Source organism: Pelophylax lessonae (assembly GCF_965119305.1).
Source record: "Pelophylax lessonae genome assembly, chromosome: 1".
In the NCBI taxonomy this organism is placed as follows: domain Eukaryota; kingdom Metazoa; phylum Chordata; class Amphibia; order Anura; family Ranidae; genus Pelophylax; species Pelophylax lessonae.
In genome coordinates this window covers 693,406,138-693,432,661 of record NC_138768.1, presented here as the reverse complement: position 1 = coordinate 693,432,661, position 26,524 = coordinate 693,406,138, and the positions used below count along the sequence as shown (strand labels likewise).

The 26,524-nt window shown below is 44.7% G+C and overlaps 1 protein-coding gene across 1 annotated transcript in view; it reads left to right on the top strand.

Annotated features, from left to right (window-relative positions):
• Positions 1–26,524, top strand: part of LOC309545028 (putative ATP-dependent RNA helicase DDX60) — a 496,323-nt gene that overhangs the window by 85,187 nt on the left and 384,612 nt on the right. The window contains exon 6 of the mRNA XM_082244135.1: positions 3,648–3,758. Coding sequence (XP_082100261.1) covers positions 3,648–3,758 — 111 coding nt within the window. The remainder of the gene's footprint in view (positions 1–3,647; positions 3,759–26,524) is intronic.

Below are 26,524 nucleotides of genomic sequence, written 5' to 3'. Positions count from 1 at the left end.
CCGGTGCAGTGCAGTACGATTTCAGCCCCTTTTTAAAAAATGGGATGAAATCACACTACACCATGCTGAAAGTAGTGCACTGCAGCTGGATTGCATGGTACTTCGCAAACGCACTGCTATTGCAACCTTCATTTGGGGTGTCCTGAACTTGGCATTGACACCTGATGCAGATTGCAAGGACAGTGCGGGAAACACGCAGGGATCACTGGGGTTCCCGCAGTGCATTACAATGTGAACGGGCCTTGAGAGAGTTCCCTGCCCCACCATCCTGGGCTACATAGGACTGCTACCTAGTTTTAGGGTAATTTACACTAGAATGTGATCCGGGAAAGCTACATTCACATGCGGCTTCCCACACTGCATTCGAGTTGCACTGCCCTTGTGATCTGCTGCGGGTGTCAGTGCAAAGTTAACGACACCCCAAATGCAAGTTGCAAACGCAGTGTCATTTGCCTGCAACAGATCTCATGATTTAAAAGTACCAGTCGATCTGGTTGCCGTTCATTTTAAAAAGTAGTGCATGCACTACTTTTGGTGTGGTGTGGTGATATTGCACTGCACACAACTTCATGTGAATCACAAGCAGTTCCTAGTGCGAAAGGGCCCTTACTGTAGTTACCTGTGTCCTAATAAATTGACTGATACTGTGTTTGCTGCTGTGGCAGATTGGTAACCTTTGGGCTTATATATTTTATAGAGATTTAATTTACTCTGGTTTTATCCCTGTGGATCTGAGCGCATGGAATTTTTTGTTGTATTTTTTGGGGTGGTAAAATCTGAATCCCCAGGCCCTTGCTGGGGGTTCGATTTTTTTAAATAGCTGTTTTCCATTCCCTTAAACCGGGTACACATGGTCCAAAAATCAGCCGAAAACATTTGGTTTTAGCAGGAACCGTTTCATTCTGACAGAAGCCAGTCTCAGGAGCATGCTGGAAAACCAGCATCCAATCAGTGCTCACAACCAATGTGTGTCCCCCTGTCAGAACACAATAGCACAGCGGGGAGATCACTATACTAGCATCACATGTGTTAGTACCAGGATCTGTAAGTTTTTTTTCATTCAGCCCGCTGGGTTGAAGGAAAAAACTTCCCGTATGTACCCGTCATAACTCTGTGCCCTCTCTCCTACTGCACACAGCATGGAAGTCTTAGTTTGCCTCACCAGCAAATTGCCTTTAGCCAGTGAGGGGAACCACGTAATGCATAATCCCGCCCCTTCACACACTGGAGCCCAAATAAAGTGTATGCCATATCGTGGTGGGGAAGGGGGAATGCACCTTTGCCCGAGTAGACAAAATTCCTTGCACCGGCCCAGCAGACATGCCTAAAGGCTTCCTGGTGAAGATGAGTAAAAAGTACCCGCCAGTGTTCTACCGAGTGCGGGATAGGGACAGAGCGCAGGCCAGCCCCATCACCCCTGGTGTGGATGGTGTACACCATGTCAGAGCAGATGCTGGCTCATTACCCCCCTGGAGGCTCTCTTCACCTGGCCAGCCCCACCCGAACTGCCCCATCTCCCCCCTGCAGCCCTCGGCTGCCTCCCTGACAGTCAGTTCAGAAATCTGGAGTCGGTGCAGCAGCTGCTTTTTAGCCTGACCCGCAGGATGAGCAGAGATTACCTGGAGTGGAGCTTCAGTCTGGGATGGGGGTCAGCAAGAGGCAGGGAAAAAGGAGAGTGGGAAGGAGGCTGAGTTGCTGCACAATGGGCCTCTTGGTTGTACTTGCCCCCTGGGCACTCTGGGGGTCCTGGTAGATCACAGAATGAGCAATACAATGCAATGCAAAGCTGCAAAAGTCCAGCAGATGTAGCATACATTAACCACTTTACTACCAGTCACGTAACCTCTACGTCGGCTGACTTTGAGTGGTTATACCGGGATGATGCCTCTAGCTAGAGGCATCATCCCGGTACCGTTGTTTGAAGCCGACGGTCGGCTTTCCGTCGGTAACGATCGATGCGGCTCGGGAGCCGCTCGATCGTTACCCGGGGGGGCGGGAGGGGACGTCCCCCCCCTCCCGCCGCCTTCCGCGGCTTTGCTCGGGGCTACCGTCCCACCGGGAGCCCCGAGCACCCAGCCGGCACGTCCGCCGGCTGGATGGAGTCCCGATGAATGCCGGAAACGGCATCGATCGGGTCTCTGATGACGTAACCCGGAGGCGGCGTCCATGACGTCACGTCCGGGTTACTGTGCTGCAAAAGGCGGCAGATTTGAAAAACGGCTGTATGCAAAAATGCCGTTTTCGGCGTTTTGCATACAGGGAAGTGTAGTGGAGGGGTCTAGGGTCTTTTAGACCCTCGATCCCTCCATAAAGTGTACCTGTCACGACATATTGCTGTCACCAGGGATGTTTACATTGCTTGTGACAGCAATAAAAGTGATCAGATTTTTTTTTTTTTAAAAACCTGTAATAAAGTTTAAAAAAAAAGAAAAAATAAATAGGAAAAAAAAAAAAAAAAAAAAATTTAGCCGTCCCCGTCACCGTTAGCTCGCGCACAAAAAAAAACGTATACGCAAGTCGAGCCGCAAATGAAATCGCTGTTCAAACCACACATGTGAGGTATCGCCGCGATCGCCAGAGCGTGGGCAATAATTTAAAAAAAAGAGCTACACTCTAACTCTAAACTGGTAACCGTTAAATAAATTTAAAGCGTCGCAGATTGAGATCTCTATTGACCGTAGTTTGTAGCCATCCCACGGGGGGGCGCAATTTTAAACCGTAACATGTTTGGTATCTATTTACTCGGCGTGACATCATCTTTCACAATATACAAAAAAAATGGGCTAACTTTACTGTTTAGTATTTTTTAAATGCAGTGAAATGTGATTTTTCAAATTTTTTCCAAAAAAATGGCGTTTTAAAGACCGCTGCGCAAATACCGCGTGACAAAAAATTTTGCAATGACCGACATTTTATTCTCCAGAGTCTTTGCTAAAAAAATATATATAATGTTTGGGGGTTCTAAGTAGTTTTCTAGGAAAAAATACTAGTTTTAACTTGTGAACAAAAAGTGTCCGAAATAGGGCTGGGGCTAAAGTGGTTAAAAAGGGTATTTACTCAAGAAATAAAACTATAATTATATCACTCTACCACTAAAAAATGCAGAATGAAATGACGTTGGTCGAGAAACAGTAGTTTCCAAGGGATTCTTTACTGTTAGAGTAGTAACGATGTGAAACAGCCTTCCACAGCTGGTGGTGTCAACGGGGAGTGTAGATAAATTGAAAAAAACTTTTAGATATGTTTAACATACAATGTACTAAGGTATAGAAAACAGTAAGTCACACACATACAAGCACACACTCATGTTGAACTGGATGGACTGGTGTCTTTATTCAACCTTACAAACTGTGTAACTATATGGTACACCGGGATATGGTACACCGGGATTTTGTATCTTGCTTAAAATTCTGATTCTTTAGTTTTCTTTATAACCTAGCCGCCACCAAAACGTTTTTGGTTTTGATAGAGTGGCAAAAGGCTAGAACCTCCACCAGCCTTTTGATGCAATGTATGTCCTCATGGGGCTTGCCTTTGGGATAAAATTAAAGGTTAACAGGTTTTGTATTAAACAAAAAAAAAATTGAAATGGCTGAGACTCTGGTTTAATGTTTCTAAAATACATTTAATTTTATTCATCTACACAGAATGCTGTCCATTTTGAGAAAGCACTTCAGGTATTAAATGCAACTTCCCAAAAGGACACAGAGCAAAGTCATTTTCTTCAGTGCATACAGGAGATTGCCGGTGAAGAACAGGTTGGTTTTCATGTTTATTGCATTAATAATCCACTGTATGATCTGAGACAACATTATTAATCTTAATAATTAGCCATGTTTTGTCTGTGGCAAGACTGCGATTACCATTACCTAGAGGGGGCTTTTAACCAGCAGTATCATAAGATATGCAAACCAAACTGTGTAGCGTTATATCCAGTATTACAATATATGTATGGTGCAAAATAACACAATCAACAGAGGGCTCAAAACTTATACTTTATTCTTACAATAAATTCATAATAATATGTGCACTAAATAAATTATTAAATAAATAGTGGCATTTCATATATATATATACAAAAATGTACATAGAAGAACCCATAAAGCAAGAAAGGGAGTTCAAAAAACATGCAAATCCACAGAGAGAGAGAGACGCATGTCCCAGTGCCCTTTGTGGAGGGCTGGCTGGGACAGTGGTGTGAAATGCAGATTATATTGAGATCCACATGTGTGGGCATTTGCATTTCCAAGGAATGACAGATGCTTTTGATGTCATCTCAGCCTATTCTGATGACTACGGTGCTGTGCTGTTCTTTCGGCGTGTCACAAGTGTTTTGACCATTATGCTAGTGATTCTATAGCTCTGGAAAGCCCCCATCTGCTTTCACTGGGTTAGTGTGTTGTGCCTGCTACTTGGAAATCTGGAGGCTTTCTATTCCCCAACTTTTAAGAGATTCCCCCTCTATCTGTGGATTTGCATGTCTTTTGGACTATTTTATCCTTCTTTACAGGTTCTTCTTTGGACATTTTTGAATTGATACAGTATCTCACAAATGTGAGTACACCCCTTACATTTTTGTAAATATTTGATTATATCTTTTCATGTGACAAAATTGAAGAAATGACACTTTGCTACAATGTAAAGTAGTGAGTGTACAGCTTGTATAACAGTGTAACTTTGGTGTCCCCTCAAAATAATTTAACATACAACCATTTATGTCTAAACCGCTGGCAACAAAAGTGAGTACACCCCTAAGTGAAAATGTCCAAATTTGGCCCAATTAGCCATTTTTCCTCCCCGGTGTCATTTGACTCGTTAGTGTTACAAGGTCTCAGGTATGAATGGGGAGCAGGTGTGTCAGATTTGGTGTTATCGCTCTCTCTCTCATACTGGTTACTGGAAGTTCAACATGGCACCTCATGGCAAAGAACTCACTGAGGATCTGAAAAAAAAAAAGAATTGTTGCTCTACATAAAGATGGCCTAGACTATAAGACGATTGCCAAGACCCTGAAACTGAGCTGCAGCACGGTGGCTAAGACCATATAGCGGTTTAACAGGACAGGTTCCACTTAGAACAGGCCTCGCCATGGTCAACCAAAGAAGTTGAGTGCATGTTCTTATTGTCATATCCAGAGGTTGTCTTTGGGAAAAAGAGGTATGAGTGCTGCCAGCATTGCTGCAGAGGTTGAAGGGGTGGGGGGTCAGCCTTTCAGTGCTCAGACCATAAGCTACACACTGCATCAAATTGGTCTGCATGGTTGTTGTCCCAGAAGGAAGCCTCTTTTAAAGATGATGCAAAAGAAAGCCCAGACATAGTTTGCTGAAGACAAGCAGACTAAGGACATGGATTGCTGGAACCATATCCTGTGGTCTGATGAGACCAAAAGAAACGTATTTGGTTCAGATGGTGTCAAGCGTGTGTGGCGGCAACCAGGTGAGGAGTACAAAGACAAGTGTGTCTTGCCTACAGTCAAGCATGGTGGTGGGAGTGTCATGGTTTGGTGCTACATAAGTGCTGCTGACACTGGGGAGCTACAGTTCATTGAGGGAACCGCAAATGCCAACATGTACTGTAACATACCGAAGCAGAGCCTGATCCCCTCCCTTCGGAGACTGGGCCGCAGGGCAGTATTCCAACATGATAATCATCCCAAACACACCTCCAAGGCAACCACTGCCTTGCTAAAGAAGCTGAGGGTAAAGGTGATGGATTGTTGTTCAATTCTCCTGCACTCAAGTGCAGTATGTGGGAAGAGAGAGGAAAGTTTCCAACGGATTTGGATTGGTATGACTAAGGGTCTTGCTGCCACCTCAGGACCAAGGGTATCCGATAAAAAAACTGGAAAATATAACAAAAAGAGAGGTGCACCAACCTACTGCATAACCACTAAAACCATTTATTAAAATAGTAAAATGTGTAAAATATACTCACAAAACAAGTGTGAATGATACACACTTGACACGTTTTGAGAGCGAACCCCCTTCCTCAGAGCCAAGAAATGCTGCTGAGGTGATGGATTGGCCAGCATGTCTCCAGACATAAACCCTATTGAGCATCTGTGATGCATTCTCAAATGGACGGTGGAGGAGCGCAAGGTCTCTAACAAACCTGTGATGCTCTGGTGAACTCCATGCCCAAGAGGGTTAAAGCAGTGCTGGAAAATAATGATGGCCACACAAAATATTGACACTTTGGGCCCAATTTGGACATTTTAACTTAGGGGTGTACTCACTTTTGTTGCCAGCGGTTTAGATATTAATGGCTGTGTGTTCAGTTATTTTGAGGGGACAGAAAATTTACACTGTTATACAAGCTGTACACTCACTACTTTACATTGTAGCAAAGTGTCATTTCTTCAGTCACATAAAAATATATAATAAAATATTTACAAAAATGTGAGGGGTGTACTCTTTTGTGAGATACTGTATGAAATGCCACTATTTATTTATACATTTATTTATTGCACATATTAATATGAATTTATTTATTGAATATTGAAGTATAAGCTGTGAACACTCTTGATATTATTATTTTGCAGAGGATGGGGCTGTGTCTCCCTTTCCTGTCAGCGTATTTGTGTGGCTGTCTCACAGGGAAGGGAGACACAGGGGGGCATCCCCATCCCCTTCTCACCAGCTTATCGTCCAGGCCGCTACTGACCATCTCTTTATAAGCCAGTTACCAGATCATTTTTCGCAATACGTATGAGTAAATGAAATGTTCCGTAATAAATTATCAGGCTCCCTGACACAGGGCCAAAGCGCTCTATACATGTGAATAGACATTAAGCCCATGCTTGTCCAGAGCTACCCCCAGAGGAGCTGCTGAATTGTTTTGTGATTTTTCTGCATACCTGAAGATGACATACCTCGCTCACCCAGCACATACTGACACAACTTGAGGTATTTCAAAGAATGTATTAGGCCAAGCATGGCCTTAAAGATGAGAGGATTAGCAAGTGCACTTATGCAATCAATCAATAATACAAAAATGTCACTCTGAGATAGGGTTAAACACCTGCAGTATTCTGAACAGTAATTAACAGAACTTAATTGCATTTACCCAGCATGAGTGTACAAAGACAGTCCTAACTTGCTATAACATTCCCTGTTTTATCCCACTGGCCAGTGATTGATGAAAAAAAAAAAATTGACCAGCAAAGTTGTGACCCATGAAGAAAGCACAAGAGTTCCCAGCAGACACCAGATTAATATATATGATGTTAGTCTCTTACCAGTCCCAGGGCATCCTCTTCTTGGTTTCTGGCTACATGCTGTGATTCAGTAAAAATCCAGTTAAGGTCAGACAGGGATATACACTGAACAAAATTATAAACACAACACTTTTGTTTTTGCCCCCATTTTTCTTGAGCTGACTTCTAAGACTTTTTCTATGTACACAAAAGGCCTATTTCTCTCAAATATTGTTCACAAATCTGTCTAAATCTGTGTTAGTGAGCACTTCTCCTTTGCCGATATAATCCATTCACCTCACAGGTGTGGCATATCAAGATGCTGATTAGACTGCATGATTATTGCACAGGTGTGCCTTCGGCTGGCCACAATAAAAGGCCACTCTAAAATGTGCAGTTTTATCACACAGCACAATGCCACAGATGTTGCAAGTTTTGAGGGAGCGTGCAATTGGCATGCTGACTGCAAGAATGTCCACCAGAGCTGCTGCCCATGAATTGAATGTTCATTTCTCTACCATAAGGCGTCTCCAAAGACGTTACAGAGAATTTGGCAGTATGTCCAACTGGCCTCACAACTGCAGATCACGTGTAACAACACCAGCCCAGGACCTCCACGGCCAGCATCTTCACCTCTAAGATCATCTGAGACCAGCCACCCAGACAGCTGTTGCAACAAACAGTTTGCATAACCAAAGAATTTCTGCACAAACTGTGAGAAACCGTCTCAGGGAAGCTCATCTGCATACTCGTCGTCCTTTTTGGGGTCTCGACCTGACTGCAGTTCATCTTCGTAACCGACTTGAGTGGGCAAATGCTCACATTCGATGGCGCCTGGCACAGCAAGAGCATACTGTATGTCACAGGCAGGGAGGAGAATTCCATTACCTGCCAAAAAAAGTTTTGTATTTTTTCAGAGGCTGAAGAGGGAATAAAAGGGAGTGATGTGGCAGAGAGGGAGGGGGAAGGGGAACTTGTTTGGGGCAGGTGGGTAGAGAACAAAGGTAGCAAACAGCCCTTCCCAAAATCATCACTTTTCTATTTACTCAAAACTGAGTGCAAAAAGCCCTTGTATCTCTCAGAAAAGGTAAACTGGGTCCAGTAAAAACATATCTTACGAAAGCAGGCTTCATGTTTCTTCAGAGATGAGGTGAGGTCCTCCACGTGCTCCATGTGCATTATGTGATTCACTGAACATATGCACTGTGGGAGGGAAGGGGATTTCCAAAGTGCTTATAAACACGCCCTGGCTGCATTAAGGAGGTGTCTCACCAAGGAGTTGTGATACTTTTGTTTATCCAATGAACTGAGGAGGATGCATGCAGCTGGGTTCTGCTCTAGGGACAAATCAGTGAGATTGTGGATGAAGGCACAGACATCCCGCCTAAAGGGTAGAATGGGCAGAAGATGTGAAATAACATGTCCCTAGCGGTTCCACATCTCCAGGGACCCTATATCATCGGGCAAGGAGCTTGTAACCAGATTCTTCTAGCCTCAGGGATAAGGATTACTTGTGTGTAAAAAAGAGAATAAACTCTATTTGTTCAGATGTCAGGTGTAGATCCATATCTTTTTCCCACCCAGCGAGGAATGGGGTTGACATAATTCACTCGGGGAGAGGTTAATGTGGCACAGGCCACAGAGAGGCCATACCTAGGTAGTGTCTAATTTGGTAGGCCTGCCAAGTTGGTTGTGGGGAGAAAGCATGGACTGGATGGATGAGACATATTTTCAGCTTTCCCAAAACTCTTGTGGTCTGAATTTGTTAGTCATTACAAATGGGCGGAACCTGGTATCAAGGAGCCCTGGGGGAAAATCAGAGTTTCCAAATATAGGTGACATCAGGGTCCTGTCCTGATTTGAAAATCGTTGGGGAAGCATTGAGGGTAATTCTTTAAGTGTTACCCAGCGTATAATCTTATACTGAGGTTGGACAGGAGTTCCTCAGCCAAGGGATAGCTTTTAGGGGGGCATGAGACTTTGTCTATTTCAGGGACAAACAACTCTTGGAGGTAGTATGTTTGCAGAAATCTAATACCCTTGCCAAATGTGTGGCTTGATGGTATTGAACAGGATCTGGGAAGCTGAGATCCCTCTGATCATTTGGGTAGACTAAGTGTGCCAATTTTCATTCTTGTGGGGCAGCCGGCCCAAAGAAATTGTATGAATTCCCATCTAACCTGGCATAGGAAGTTTGGGGTTGTACCTACAGGAAGGGTTTGGAAGAGGTATAGCGGGGGGGGGGGGGGGGGGTACATTCATTTTCAAAATACAGTTTTTGTCAAACCAAGTGTGGAAGAATGCACACCAGCATCTCAAATCCTGATTGATGGTTGAATGTAGTGGAGGGAAGTTTTCTTGGAAGAGTATAGGGTTCATGTTAGAGAGAGTTCTAGATATTTGATTTGAGTTTGACTTCCGCCCATTTGAGTGCAAAGTTCAGTTTCAGGTAAATAGGTGTATCAGAGGGGATCGTGATAATTAGTGCCACACATTTTCAAAGGTTAATCTTGTAGTTGGAAAGTTGAGAATAATGGTCTAGATCACCTAGACTCAGATTCAGGCCCGGATTGGGCAATCGGGAGCACCGGGACTTCTCCCGGTGGGCCAGTCGGTCACTGGGTTGCCTGATTTAAAAATGGCGCCGCACGGCGCCAACATGTCACGGCGCGTGCGCCGCCGCCGCTCGGAAAAGGCCGTAAACGTCTGGCTATTCCCGAGAATAGCCGAACATATACGAACTTTCCAGAGTGGCGGCGCATGCGCAATAACGTGTTGGCACCGTGCAGCGCCAATTTTAAATCGATGTGGCCTCAGGAACAGGTGAGACTCCACTGCCTGCCATTATGCGGGGCTGCAGGCATACTACAAGAGATGCAGTGCTGTGGGCATGGTACACGTGTACCATGCCCACAGCCCCACATTCTCCTGTACCATGTCCGCAGCCCCGCATTCTCCTGTACCATGTCCGCAGCCCCGCATTCTCCTGTACCATGTCCGCAGCCCCACATTCTCCTGTACCATGTCCGCAGCACTGCATCTCCTGTACCATGCCCACAGCCCCGCATTCTCCTGTACCATGTCCGCAGCCCCGCATTCTCCTGTAACATGTCCGCAGCCCCGCATTCTCCTGTACCATGCCCGCAGCCCCGCATTCTCCTGTACCATGTCTGCAGCACTGCATCTCGTGTACCATGCCCACAGCCCCGCATTCTCCTGTACCATGTCCGCAGCCCCACATTCTTCTGTACCATGTCCACAGCCCCGCATTCTCGTGTACCATGTCCACAGCCCTGCATTCTCCTGTACCATGTCTGCAGCCCTGCATTCTCCTGTACCATGTCCGCAGCCCTGAATTCTCCTGTACCATGTCCACAGCCCTGCATTCTCCTGTACCATGCCCACAGCCCCGCATTCTCCTGTACCATGTCTGCAGCACTGCATTCTCCTGTACCATGTCCGCAGCCCTGCATTCTCCTGTACCATGTCCGCAGCACTGCATTCTCCTGTACCATATCCGCAGCCCCGCATTCTCCTGTACCATGTCCACAGCCCCGCATTCTCCTGTACCATGTCCGCAGCACTGCATTCTCCTGTACCATGTCCGCAGCACTGCATCTCCTGTACCATGTCCACAGCACTGCATTCTCCTGTACCATGTCCGCAGCCCTGCATTCTCCTGTACCATGTCCGCAGCACTGCATTCTCCTGTACCATATCCGCAGCCCCGCATTCTCCTGTACCATGTCCACAGCCCCGCATTCTCCTGTACCATGTCCGCAGCACTGCATTCTCCTGTACCATGTCCATAGCCAGGGGCGTAACTACAGGGGTTGCAGGGGTTGCAATCGCAACCGGGCCCCATGCTCAAGGGGGCCCATGTGGCTCCCCTGTACACCTGAATAGGAGGGGCGGCGGGGGCAGCATGTAGAGAAATCAATGTCCTCCTTTTTTCCTTCTGTAGCTGCAGGAGGAAAATGGAGGAGATTGGTTCCTCTGTACGCTTACCCCCGCCACTTCTCCTATCCAGTATACTTGTGTTCTGCTGTCTCTGGGCCCCTGTGTGCTCCCCTGGTCCACCCCTCCCCCTTCTGTGCTGCCCCCCCCCCTTCAGAATGCTCCCTTCCCTCTCCTGCCGGCTGCTGCAGGGGATGTGTCACAATAGAGAACCAGGAAGGGGTCAGTAAATATGTAATTTACCAGCTCCTTCCTTTTCTGAATGGACAGAGTCATACTCAGTCACATTGTAAAAAAATTAAATAAAATTATAAAAATAATACAATTAAAATACCAAAAAAAAAAAAACTACTGACACCAGTGGGTGAACTTCCAGGATCGCAAAGGTCACACTTGCGACAGGGCCCTGGCATTCCACCACCGTCGGTAGTCCCCAAGATGGCAGGAAGGGGGCCCACTGCAGAACTTGTGAAAGGGTCCCGCTGCGGGACCGTAATAAAGGGCCCTGCAATGAGAGTAAAGGGCCCCAGGGGGCCCTTCATGGTTTCTTGCACCGGGGCCCTGAAGGTTCTAGTTACGCCTCTGTCCATAGCCCCGCATTCTCCTGTACCATGTCCGCAGCACTGCATCTCCTGTACCATGTCCGCAGCCCCGCATTCTCCTGTACCATGTCCGCAGCCCCGCATTCTCCTGTACCATGTCCGCAGCCCCTCATTCTCCTGTACCATGTCCGCAGCCCTGCATTCTCCTGTACCATGTCCGCGGCCCTGCATTCTCCTGTACCATGTCCGCAGCCCTGCATTCTCCTGTACCATGTCCACAGCCCTGCATTCTCCTGTACCGTGTCCACAGCACTGCATTCTCCTGTACCATGTCCGCAGCCCTGCATTCTCCTGTACCATGTCCGCAGCCCTGCATTCTCCTGTACCATGTCCGCAGCCCTGCATTCTCCTGTACCATGTCTGCAGCCCTGCATTCTCCTGTACCATTTCCGCAGCCCCGCATTCTCCTGTACCATGTCCGCAGCCCCGCATTCTCCTGTACCATGTCCGCAGCACTGCATTCTCCTGTACCATGTCCGCAGCACTGTATTCTCCTGTACCATGACCACAGCCCTGCATTCTCCTGTACCATGTCCGCAGACCTGCATTCTCCTGTACCATGTCCGCAGCACTGCATTCTCCTGTACCATGTCCGCAGCCCTGCATTCTCCTGTACCATGTCCGCAGCACTGCATTCTCCTGTACCATGTCCGCAGCCATTGCAAACTTATATTCTGAGGTTTTAATTACATTATTTTAATATAGTCAGTCGTGAACTAAAGTGGGCCGGTCTAAGGCATGAAACTCCAGGGCTGAAAATTAGTCCCACTCCGGCCCTGCTCAGATTGGATATTGTCGTTTCTGGATGATTAAAAAAGAGAAGCAAATCATCAGCTTATGCTGCCACTTTATACTGGGATTCAGCCAAAAAAGATAAGTGCTGGACAGCACCCCCTTTCCTGCGCTCGGAACCTGGTCTTCAGGCTGTCTCAATCCTGGAACTCGTACTGGTATTAGGTATCCATGATGGCTAGGCTTTGCTGCCCCTTACGACCAGGGTGGTCGACCAGACACTGAAAATACAAAGCAAAAGAAGGGCGCACCAGCCTAGCGCATTATCCTCAGCAAGTTTATTTGGATAAAATTGTTTAAAATCAAATACTCACAAACAAACAAGAAGTTCGGGCACATCAATTCCATACACCTGCCTCCTACCAGAGGATCAACGTCTTTACTGGAAGCAGGGGGCTGACGCGTTTCGAGGCTGTGCCTCTTCCTCAGAGCCTGGGATTCAGCCACCTGAACCTCTTAATATCGGGATCCAGTCTGATGCGTCCTTAAAAGGGATCCAGGATTAATAAGAAATTGAATGGCGAAAGAGGGTAACCCATTTGCCATTTGCCAAAGGGAAGTGATGAGAAAGAGCCACATTTTTCTTAAGGCTACATTCACACCTGAGCGTAGCGTTTTTCGCGCGTTTTTTACCGTGATTTTACCGCGATTTTTGCGGCGTTTTTTACCGCGATTTTACCGCGATTTTTACCGCGATTTTTGTGCAGGCGTTTTTAGATTGAATAGAGATCAATGGAAAACGCCTGAAACCTGCCCAAAAAGAAGCTCATGTACTTTTTTGAGCGTTGGGCGTTTTGTATACAGCGTCAAAACGCTCAGATGTGAACAGGGGCCATTGAAATGAATAGGATTTGTCTTGTTGGGCGTTTTGAAAGCTGATCCTAGAGCAGAAAAACGCCCCAAAAACACCCCAAAACGCCTAGATGTGAACGGAGCCTGACAGCTGCTATTGGACAGCCATATAACACATTAATCCACTTCACCATATTAGCCCCTATCTATCCCAATGTAGAAGTGAAAAGCTTTCCTTCATTTGTTCTAAAGGTTCTGTGGTATATGGGTCCAGCCTCTAAACTTAGCGATCCCTTTTATAGGCATTAATCCACTCTGACATAGATGTAAAATCTGAATGACCGCCAATATGGGTCAGACAATTTATACCAGACAATTCAAACTGATACCTTAAAATGGAATCTAGGTGAAAATCAGTGAAATCCTTAAAAGGTGAAAACATTATCAGTCTGGTGGTATGCTCTTAAAAGTGAGTGACTAACATATCTACTGTGGGCGGAGACCACCATTTGTCAATAAATGCTCTTGGAAAGAGAAAGCAGTCTTCTGCATTATTAGTAGGCAGGATTCCACAGGTTTATTCCAGTCCTCATAAAGGACAGATGTACAGAGTATAATAGGAAGGTCTGCCAAGTAACATCTTTATGAGACCCAATGCCTGGAACTGGAGGGGGATCCCCTAATTGCAGGGTAGAGCATACTGCATCAATAAGAGGATCAATGTTTTTTTATACAGCTAAGTCATATGGAACTTGTTGAAAAGCAGGCTCTGTAGAAGCAGGCTTTGAGGACTATAAATCTGAATCATAGATAGTAACAGGTACTCAGGCACACTATGGGGTAGAGGCATGGTAGCACATTCTCCTGTGGAATGAATGACAGTGTGTTTAGAACCCTTGCAAGTAGATTTAGACAAAAGGTCCTATGAGCTACCACTTTCCACAAGTTACAATATGATATCAAGGTGATGGTGGTTAGAAGAAGCTGCTCACATTAATCAATGTGTCCGCACATATACTGACAAGATTGGTATACTTGTAATGTGTCGGTAGCTTGTGAAAATGTTCAATACAACTCGATGGACTTATAATTAGAACAACATAAATATTCTACTGTGTATATATTATCAACTGTGTGATGTAGAACTCATAATTAAACGCAATACCTAAATAAAATTATTGTTGGTGTGCTGAATCTATTTGTTTCTCATCAATTCATCAACTAAGTGCAATAAATTGGTGCTATATAACCACTGGAGCACCCATGAATATATTTATAAGTAACAGAAACATTTTTATATAGGGGGGACTCCACAAGTTGGATTTATCAAATACTCTGCTGGGTAAAAAATCCCAAGATCGCAGTGCTGTAAGAAATACAATATTGTGCATGTACGACATACATCAATTATCAATTTCACCAAATAAAATTCTATAGAATAACCCTACTTGATAGTGAGTCCCAAGCACCAGTGCTACAAAAAACATTAATTATTGAGCAAATACCGCAAATAAATAGAATAAAATAATTGCATATCTCATGCAATCAAATTAAGCAATATTGAGGTACCCCTACCGGGTGGTAAATCCAATTCACCTGTGCTGCAGATAATAACAAATGTGCAAATTGGCAAATAAATAGGTAAACTGGTTACATATATCTATAATGAGAATTTTATCAATAAACTGAAAGTGTATCAATCCAATTCAGTGATTGAATTTTACAAAGGTACTGTATGTGTCCATAAACCAGTGAACAGAAATTCTTTCCCCGTGGGAGGAACCGGGTGACGTCACTTCCAGTTACGGTCAAGAGCGAAAGGTTGGTGTTTTATGTTATGTTATCGAGAAATTCATCAATGCATATTTTTGCTTACTACATGTGAGCTACTATTTTTTAATACATTTTATGTACAAAAATAGTACACTATGAGGATTTTTTAACTTATATAATGATACCACTGATCGGAGGAGAGTGCACAGTAAACCACTGAGAGGAAACATTTACATCTAAAAACGCTGACTGATCCATATGGCCTTAAAGTGAGGCACTACTGATCGGAGGAGAGGAAAGCACACAGTGACCCACTGAGAGGAATTACATCTAAAATGCTGTCAGACCTATATGGCCTTAATAGTGAGGTGGGCTGCTAGTACACACAGTGTGGATTGCAGATGGTGCATGGAAGCGTGATCACACCACACAGGAAGTTTACTATGCTTGCGCGCTTACCATCTCTGGATTTCAGTTCACTGGTTTATGGAAGAATACCTTTGTGAAATTTAAGCAGTCAATTGGACTGATACACTGTCAGTTTATTGATCAAATTATATGTATAGATATACTGTATGTAACCAGTTTACTTATTTATTTGCTGATTTGCACATTTTTGTAATCTTTGCATCACAGGTGAATTGAATTATTTACCCAGTAAGGGTTATTTGATTAATACGTTTGATTGAATGAGATATGCAATTATTGTATTCAATTTTTTGTGGTATTTGAACAATAAATAATTCTTTTTGTAGCACTGGTGCTTGAGACTCACTATCAAGTAGGATTATTCTATAGAACTTTATCTGGTGAAATTGATAATTGATGTATGTCATACATGCACATTATTGTATTTCTTGCAGCACTGCAATCTTGGGATTAATTACCCAGCAGAGTATTTGTTGAATCCAACATGTGGAGTCCCCTTATATAAAAATGGATTTTTGTAAAATCTTACCGTAAAATCCTTTTCTCTTAAGCTCATTGACAGACGTAGTCCTCCTTGATTAATATCAACTCGGGTTATACTGCCCTCTACAGGAGTAGGACTAGACAGGAAAGAAAACGTTCTGGCCACACCCTAGGGGCAGTCCCAGAGGGTATATCCTCTCACTTCCTGCTACAGCAAATCAGTTATGTCACAAAGCAGTGTTTAGAGAATTTAACCCAACCCAACTCAAAAACAGAGGGGCGGGTACTACGTCTGTCAATGAGCTTAAGAGAAAAGGATTTTACGGTAAGATTTTACAAAAATCCATTTTTCTCTGTCGCTCATTGACAGACGTCCTCCTTGATTAATATCAACTCGGGACGACCTGATGATTGCAGCAAGGTAATTAGTAATTCGGAGATCCTCCCTGTAAGGGGCGTGGCTGAGGATATGGCGCCGTGAGACAACTCGTGGCGGGGCTCCGTGTGCGCTGGTGAGCGGCCGCTCTGGGGAAAGAAGCCGGCGTTCCCTACAGGACACAGCAGTTGCTCAATCCAGAGGAGTGAGGGGAGAGAACGGGAGTCAGACAGCCTGGTGAGCCAAAGGAGCAACCCGGGATCCGTATCGCCCTGCTGTTAAACACAGAGCCGAATCGATCCCTGGAGGTCCGCAGCGAGCCGTACCTAGTTAGAGGAGAGTCTGATGCCAAGGTGATCAGAAGCAGCCCCAGACATCACTTCGGAACTGTAAGTGAATTTCCTTAAAATAATATTTCTCTAAAAGGGGGAACTGACTCCTGAGAAAACAGCCGAAGCAATACACTGGGTGGACAAAAGCTGTATTCTGGTCTATGAGTGGGGAAGGGGAGAGAGCGGCTGTTAACACGCCGGTGAGACATACAGACATTTCTCAGTACTTTATTCGAACCCCCCCCACACAAGAAGAAAGTGTTTCTTATTCCAAAATGGCACAGACACGCTCGGGGTCGGCTAATATAAATGCCTCAAAAAAAACTGGCAGTAATCAACGGGAACCTGCTGAAATCCCATTAGGGAATCTCAATCAGCAAGGGACGGACAAAAACACGCAGAGAACTGACTCCCCTACCCCCCAAAACTCCCGAACACAGGACAGTTTAAACGTGGAGTTGAAAGACTTATTGGCAGCTATACCCACAAAACAGGACATGTCGGAAATGGCATCCTCAATTGTCCTGGCATTGACACAAGAAATCAATTCTCTTAAAGGACAGATGGATGCAATGTCTAAAAAAATAGAAACGGTGGAAGTGGAGACAAACGCTTTAAATGCTAGAGTGGTTCATATGGAAGACACACATAAAAATTTTGCTAGGCAATTACTGATCTTGAAACTCCAACAAGACGATGGGGAGAACAGAAACAGAAGGAACAATATACGCCTTCGGGGGTTAACGGACGCAGTGCAAGGCCCAGATTTAAAAACTAAAGTAATGGCTATATTAAATATATTCTTAGAAACCACTCAAAATGAGGAGATAGAAATAGACCGAGTCCATCGGGTTAAAGCCCCCAGAAGCATGGGAACAGACTTTCCCCAGGACGTCCTTATAAGGATCCATTACTTTTCAATTAAGGAAAGAATTATGAAAAACGCATGGAGAAAAGGCCCACTTGATTATGAAGGTTCAACAATACGGCTGTTACCGGACCTATCAAGACAGACACTTAGGATGAGAGCAACCTTAAAACCAGTTTTGGAAACCATACAGAACGCTGGGGCCAAATACTATTGGGGCCACCCTTTCCATTTAATTGTGGTTAAAAAAGATAGTTCTTACATTCTACGGTGGCCGGATCAACTACCGGGTCTTTTTACATTTCTCGGAACCCCCCCTGTAGTGGTGCCGGACTGGCTGGAGTTGCAGGGATACAAAGACTCCCTGGGGCTCCATATGCCCGGGAAGGGCCTATAAGAAGGGGCTAACACCCCGAAAGGGGTGAGACCCCACATTGGGCCGTGGAAATGAAGTACACACCGAGGGGGATTCACCCCCGAATAGAGGGACCTAAAATGTTGTGTTTTCTGTTTTTGATTTCCCTTTTTAGCCTAGAGGGAACAGGTAATATGGCTTGGGGAGCAGGAATAGCACGAAACAGACTAGAATTGGGTATTTTGTACCGACCATAAGGGGGGGATAGACCTTTAATTGGCCAGATAAACAATTGGATAATTCCCCCTCAATGAGGGACCATACGTATTGGGCTTAAATCAATCTTTTTAGACATCTTTCGTGCTGTCCTGCTCTTCATAAATAAGTAAAGTCGGAGCGGCTGCTCGCCGGTCCTCAGGGAGCAACGCTTATAGTTTGAAGTGGGAAGACTATTGTATTGGGTTGTTTTTTCCTGTGATTTCTTTTTCATTTTTTTTTTTTTTTTTGTCTTCTCGCTTCCTATAAATAGTATAGGTCCCACGGAACGACCTTCTCACTCGCCCCGAGAGTAGATAAGTGCATAGTTGCGCTTCGGTCAAGGTTTGACAATTAGGGAAAACAGGAGATTAACAGTGAGGATCGAGCATTGATATATCCCATCCCTCCATTTTTTTTTTTTTTTTTTTTTTTTTTTTTTTTTCTTTTTTTCTCTCTCTCCCTCCCCTCTTTCCCCCCCCCCCGCCCCCTTATATTGAAAAGGTGGAATAAGTTAAAGTTACTGGGGATTGAGGAGGGGGAGGTAAAATGGCCAGGGCGGGCAGAGCAGGTTTAAAGATGACCTCATTAAATGTAAGGGGTCTATCTACCCCCGAAAAACGCATGCGGGTATTGAATGACATAAGAAAGGGCCATACGCAGGTAGCCTTCTTCCAGGAGACATACTTTAAAACTGATAATATACCTAAACTGTGCAATAGATTTTATCCATGGGCATACCACGCCCCCTCACCAATATCAAAATCAAAAGGGGTCAGTATGGTTATAGCGAAGGAAGTAGACTGGATACACCGGGAATCAAAGATAGATCCACAGGGGAGATACCTTATGATAAAGGGTACAGTGGGACAAAAGGTAATAACACTGATCAATGTATACTTCCCAAATGTGAATCAATTAACATTTTTACAGCAGCTATTACCGATGATCCTTGATTTTCGGGAAGGAATACTGATAATGGGCGGAGACTGGAATTATGTGGCAGAACCCCTACTAGACACTTCACGAGGCTCCTCCCACCTGTCTTATGCAAAACTCAATGGTCTGAGAAAAGAACTTTCTCTTCTCGATTTGATTGATCCGTGGAGGATTATGCATGCAGGTGAAAAGGACTTCTCGTATTTCTCCGCATCGCATAACATGTATTCAAGGTTAGATAGATTCATGATCCCTCAGAGTGAACTGGGAAGGGTTAAAGCTACTGCAATTGGAACGCCTATTATGTCGGACCATGCTCCAGTACACATAGTACTGGATTTGGACTCTGTACCATCAAAACCCCCCACATGGAGATTAAATGAATCCCTTTTACAATCCACGGAAATAAGAACAGAAGTAGAACTCGCTTTGACAAATTACTTCAAAGAAAATAATGGAACGCAGATGTCACCGTCTATGACGTGGGAAGCACATAAATGTGTTATTAGGGGGACGTTAATGATGTTAGGATCACGGCGTAAAAAAGAATATGAAAAGAGAATATCGGAATTGTTGACACAGCTAGGAAAACTTAGTTCAATGCATAAAAAATCATTAGCGCAGGTACATTTGCATGATCTTACTAAAACTAGAGAAGAACTAAATACCCTTCTATATCAAAAAACAATCAGAAGTTTAACACTCATGAGGAGGCAAATATATGAATTCTCCAATAAACCGGGGGCCATGTTGGCAAGGGCGCTACGTGGACCTCAAAAAAAAACAACAATTGCTCAGATACAAACAAAAAAGGGTGAGAAAGTTGTAAGGATAGAAGAAATTGTGAAGGAGTTTGGTAATTTTTACCAATCTCTTTACAATATAAACACAGGGAGAGAAGTAGATAAAGGAGACAGAGATCAAGTTATAAGAGCAAGGGAATATGTGGAATCTTCTGGGATGCCCTCACTAAAGAAAGAACAAATAGAGGCAATGGAAGGAGACATTTCAGAGGAAGAATTAGATTATGCTATAAATCAAAATAAACCCCACAAAGCTCCGGGCCCGGACGGTTTAACCTTACCATACTATAAACAGTTCTGGTCCCAGTTAAAACCCCCCTTATTAGCCCACTTCAATAACATTTCTAAAGGAAATCAGGTCCCTAGAGACAGCCTTCGAGCATACATTTCCTTAATACATAAAGAGGGTAAAGATCCCTCCTTATGTGGAAATTACCGCCCTATTGCGTTATTAAATCTGGACACAAAACTTTTTGCTAAGATCATTGCAAATAGAATTATAACATATATCCCACAGCTAGTACAATTCGACCAAGTGGGATTTATCCCCTCAAGAGAAGCAAGGGACAACACAACCAGAGTAATCGATCTCATATCTTACGCCCAGCGCACACATAGGCCCCTAATGCTCCTATCGGTGGATGCCGAGAAGGCCTTTGACAGGGTGGCCTGGGATTTTATCGAGGCCACCCTGTCACATATTGGGCTGGGAGAGGGAATGAGAACAAATATCATGGCATTGTATTCTGGACCTACAGCTGCAGTGAATGTAAACGGATGGAGATCAGATTTTTTCGAAATCAAAAACGGAACAAGGCAAGGCTGCCCGCTGTCGCCGTTAATCTTCATCCTGACGCTAGAGCCTCTTTTGTGCTTAATCCGCAAAAACACAGAGATCAAGGGGTTACACATGGGGGGAGGGTACCATAAATTAGCGGCCTATGCGGATGACCTAATTTTCTTTACAACAAACCCAGTACAGGAGCTGCCTTTAATTTTAGAAACAATGCAGAAATATGGGAAATTTTCACAATTTAAAGTAAACCTAGCAAAATCAGTGGCAATGAATATTACAATTCCAACGGAGATTTGGAGGGAACTGCAGCCCTCTCTTTCCCTTCAATGGACAACAAAGTCATTTATATATCTAGGAGTGCATATCACACCCCGAACAGAAGATCTATTTGAGGCTAACTTTCCCCCTTTCTTGAGAACACTTAAAAAAGATATTTTGAAGTGGCAGACCCTGGCTTTGACGTGGTTTGGTAGAAGCAGCTCTTGGAAGATGAATATACTCCCAAGAGTGCTCTATTTATTACAAGCTCTGCCAATAGAAATTCCAGAATATTTTTTTATGCAAATGAATACCTTGATGAGAACTTTTGTCTGGGCTAATAAAACTCCAAGAATAGGAATAAACATTCTTACCCGGCCTAAAATCCAAGGGGGGATAGGTCTGCCGGATTTGAAACGCTATCACAGGGCAATACATCTTACAAGGGTGCTTGACTGGCATTGCAATGAGAAAGCTAAACAATGGGTAAGCTTGGAAAATGCGTTGACAGAAAGCCCAGTTCCCTGGGGCCCTTGGGTACCGATATCTTCTGGCGACCCTATCTTCTCGCACCCGACGATAGGGACTACAATGAAGGTATGCAGAAGTATACAAAAAAAAGTACAGATTGCACCTCCAATATCCCCTATGTTACCATTAGTAGGAAATAGAGAGTTCCTGCCGGGTCATAATAAGGGCATGATCAGAATCCTATCACAGAGAGGGAAAACACGACTGGTAGATATATGGACGCAAGAGAATCCCCCTACGGTGAGAGAGATTATGACCGGGTCAGAGGAAACGATGGATATATTTTCTGCGTTCCAAATTAGACATTATTTGGTGAAATTACAGAAACAGGGATATTCCCCTCGGCCCCTGACATCTTTCGAAACTCTATGTAAAGGAGGTAATACAATTCCACATGCTCTATCGTTCTTTTACTCCCTTCTGACCAAGGAACAGGACGAACAAGCATTACCCTTTATGGTCAAATGGGAAAGAGAACTAGGAACTAATTTTAACCCGCAACAAATAAAAAAAATATTAGCACTCGCACATAAGGCCTCTATAGCTAATAGATACCAGGAGATTAGTTATAAAATTATGACGAGATGGTACAGAGTCCCAGTAGTATTGCATAAGATGGACAAAAAAAAAAACCCTGACAATTGTTGGAGATGCGGAGAAACGGGGGGATCAATGCTTCATATCTTCTGGTCTTGTCCCCGGATCAGAGGCTATTGGTCAGAGATAGCGAGAGTGATTAAGGATCTCACTACAATCGAGGTGGGAGAAGATCCGGCTTTATGCCTATTGCACTTGACAAAGTTATCAACCAGGAAATATAGAAATTCCCTGTTGATCCATTTGCTTAATGCGGCCAAGGCGTGCATCCCTGGGGTATGGAGACAAATTACACCTCCATTATTACAAACTTGGTTCGCTAAGGTAAACGAAATATACCGGATGGAGACATTAATAGCAGCACGTAACAGTAGGGAGGAAAAAGCCCGCATCTGCTGGCAGCCCTGGACCATTTATACAGCCTCGGAAGAGTACCTGAGACTGCGAGAAGAGGAGATGGGAAACGGAGGGTAGGGGGGAATGTCGTTTTTCTTCTTTTTTTTTTTTTTTTTTTTTTTTTTTTTTTTTTCCTCTCTTTTTGCAGGATGGGATATATCAAGTGTATCAATTATTTTAATTAGGAGAATAGTTATGGAGGATAGGAGATTCAAAGTGTCTGGGGGAATATGAAGGTGGGGTTTTTTTTTTTTTTTTTTTTTTTTTTTTCCTAAACACTTGGGGTAACTGAATAGTAATATACTGAAGGGGAAGAGATAGTATATTTGATTTATGGTTTTAATATGTAATCACGTTTATGTTCTGTTAGATTTGTATTTTCCACTGGGTGGAATGTGGTAAGGATGAAGTGTATCACTAATAATTGATGTGCAGGGAGGGGGGGTGGAACAAATGGGTAGGTGCTTGTTTGACCTACCCCCCCCCCCCCCCCTTTTTTTTTTTTTTTTTTTTTTTTTTTTTTTTTTTGCTCACTTTTTGAGCACTAGGGGTAACTAAATAACAAACATATGGAAGAGAAAGAGAGAGCACATTTTGACTTATGGTTTAACATGTAACCACATCTATGTTTTGTTAAGATTTGTAATCTTCACCGGGTGGATTGCGTTTTGAAAGTAGGGTATCACTACTCACTGAAGTGAAGGGGAGAAAGAACAAAGGGGTAGGATTTTGTTCAATCCTACCCCTTTTTTTTTTTTTTTTTTTTTTTTTTTTTTTTTTCTTCTCTCTCCCCCTCTCTCTCTCCCCCACTTCTGTAGAAACTTGGGAGAATCTCCTTTAGGGATTTATATGTTGATCAGAATGGACATTTATGCAGTAAGCTTTCTGAATATTATGAACATCAGATATTGTTTGTATGTGAACGTGTTGTGTGGAAAAATAATAAAATATTGGAATTAAAAAAAAAAAAATATCAACTCGGGACGTCCCAAAGCAGTGCCACAAATGAGGGGTGGGATAACAGAAATCAAAATCCAGAAGGCCCAACCGGAGCATACCAGAAGCATCAAGGACTCATCGAGCAAAAAGATGAGAACTAAGTGAAAAAACCCAACAAACCCTTGAGGTAGACCAACGGTCTCCTCAAATTGCGGCCTGCAAAACCTTGCGGCCAAATGAGGCATCCGCCGATGCCATCACATCAACTTTATAAAATTTTGTAAAGGTATGAACCGACGACCAGGTAGCCGCCTTGCACACCTGGACCACTGACGCCTGATGGCGGTAGGCCGAGGAAGTACTGAGCGCTCGAGTGGAGTGCGCCTTAACAGGGAACGGAGGATTCCGACCCCTAATCGAATAAGCCTGTACCACCGTCTGTCTGATCCATTTGGAGATAGTCGCGGCAGATGCAGGCAACCCCTTTCTGGGGCCATCCGTGATCACAAAAAGTGAATCCGTCTTACGGAACGATTCCGTAGCCTTCAGGTATACCCTGATTGCCCGAACCACATCCAAGGAATGCAACGCATATTCCCGAGGATGATTGGGCTGAGGACACAAGGAAGGTAGCACAATATCTTCATTCAGATGAAAGTCTGAAACCACCTTAGGAAGAAAGGATGGCTTTGGATGAAGAACTACCTTATCCCTATGAACCACAAGATATGGGGAATGGCAGGATAATGCAGCCAGTTCTGACACCCTGCGTGCAGAAGTGATAGCCACCAAGAAGGCCACCTTCTGGGATAATGTAAGCAAGGGAATCTCCCTGATATTTTAAAAAGGGAGGTTTCTGCAGAACCGACAAAACCAAATTAAGATCCCAGGGCGGTAAGGGCGCTCGCACTGGCGGAGCCAAGTGCCGCACCCCCTGGATGAAATTCCGCACCAAGGAATGAGTAGCCAGCGGCTTCTGAAAGAAGATTGCCAACGCTGAAAACCTGACCCTTGATAGTGCTCAAGGATAGTTTCTGCTCAACCCTCTTTTGCAGAAAAGCCAAAATTCGGGTCACCAAATAGGTACGTGGGGGAAATCCCAACGATTCACACCACACAATATAAGTCTTCCATGTGCAATAATAGACTTTGCTAGAAGTCGCTTTCCTTGCTTTAATTAGAGTAGGAATAACTGAAGCTGACAATCCCCTGTCCTTCAGTACCTGGGTCTCAATGGCCAGGCCGTTAAAACCAGCGACTGTAAAGCACAATGGAAGATCGGTCCTTGAGACCGCAGATCCTCCCTGAGAAGAAGTCTCCAAGGAGCGTCTGCGACTAGCCTGCCCAAGTCGGCGTACCCGGCTTGACGAGGCCAGCCTGGAATTACCAGGATAACTGGAGTTCCCTCCACCTCTATCCTGCGGAGAAATCTCAGCAGTAACTTGAGAGGGGGGGAAGACATACAGTAGCTGATACTTCCCCTACAGGGTGCTCAGCGCGTCTGCTGCGTCCGCTAGAGGATCGCGGGCGCGAGCCCTGTTGAGCCAACCTGCCAACAGATCCACATCTGGGGTGCCCCAATGAAGGGACAGCTGGTGAAATACCTCTGGATGAAGAGACCATTCCTCTTGATCCAGAATCTGACGGCTGAAATAATCTGCCTGTCCACCCCCGTGATAAATATCGCGGAGAGAACTGGAACAACTGTTCCCCCAATAAAGAATGTTGGCCACTTCTATGGCCGATTGGATCCGAACCGGACTGCCCTGGAGCTGCTCGGTCCAGTAAATCAGACAAAGTCTGATGGCTCTCAGTTCCAACACTATTATCGGTAACCTGGAATTTATCAGAAGAAATTACTTCCCCTGGCTGAGCATCGGAGACCGAAGCCACCAGACCAGAGCCTCCCTGGTCTGCTTGCTCAATCGGATCTGATTGTCCAGGGAATCGGGATTCCGATTCCATATGAGAAGAATCTCCTCTTTGGAGAATTCGGGTATGAGACTGGGCAAACGGTACTGCCTCTAAGGAGGCGACCATCAATCCCAGCCAGTTGACTGACAGCAACATCCGAATCATTGACTGAATCTTCTGGAATTTCTCCGCCTGGAGAAACACTCTTGCCAAGGATGTATCCAAAATTAGGCCCAGATAGTTCAGTCTCCTGGTGGGAACCAGGGATGATCTTTGGGAAAAGCAAAGAAAACGCTGATGTCCTGCGAAGATGGGGATATGAAGATAGGCATCCTAAATGTATATGGACGCCAGGAAATCCCCCTGATGCAGGGAGGCCACCACTGTATGGATGGACTCCATCTCTTCCAAGACCAGAATTGGACGCACCTAGCCCTTTTTCCTGGGCATTGTGAACAGGTTCGACTAGAACTCCTCCAAGGAATGGGAACTACCACTGCTTGTTGCATCAAGCTGTTCCCCGCAAAGCTTTTTAAGCGACCCGGGGATGTCGAATATTGGAAGGGAAGAATCGCACCGGTGGAAGTGATCGAAACTCGATCTTGTATCCCGACCATATGACCTTGTGAACCCCTTTATCCGGGATTCTGGAAAGCCCTGGATCCGGAAACCGGTGAAGACGTCCCCCCACCCTAGAGATGGGTGGGGCCCATTCTGTCAATCCAACGAGATAACAGTGGCTTTATTTAGTCTGGAAATCGGTGAGTCCACTATTGGTGGTACCGTCCATCTTTGTAATGAGGGATTCCTCAAAATGATAGCGCCTAGCAATGCGTTTGGAAATAGCAGGGGCTTGTTTACGGAAGACCCCATTTGGGCAAGGGAAACCCTTCACCATCTTGGTAGGCTTGCTAGTACCAAAAAAGGAATATGAGTCTCAGCTACGTCTGCCGGTGTAACCTCAAGATTTAAGGTTTCCCGGCAATGACAAGCTCAGAATCCGTATCGGAAGTATCAGATGATATAGGGGTAGGCGGGGGTCGCTCTTCTTGACCCCCGTCCCTGACAGGCTACCTCCACCCGGGATACCAAAGACTCCAAAACTGCTAATAATGCATCATCACAAGTGGGGTACTGGAGGG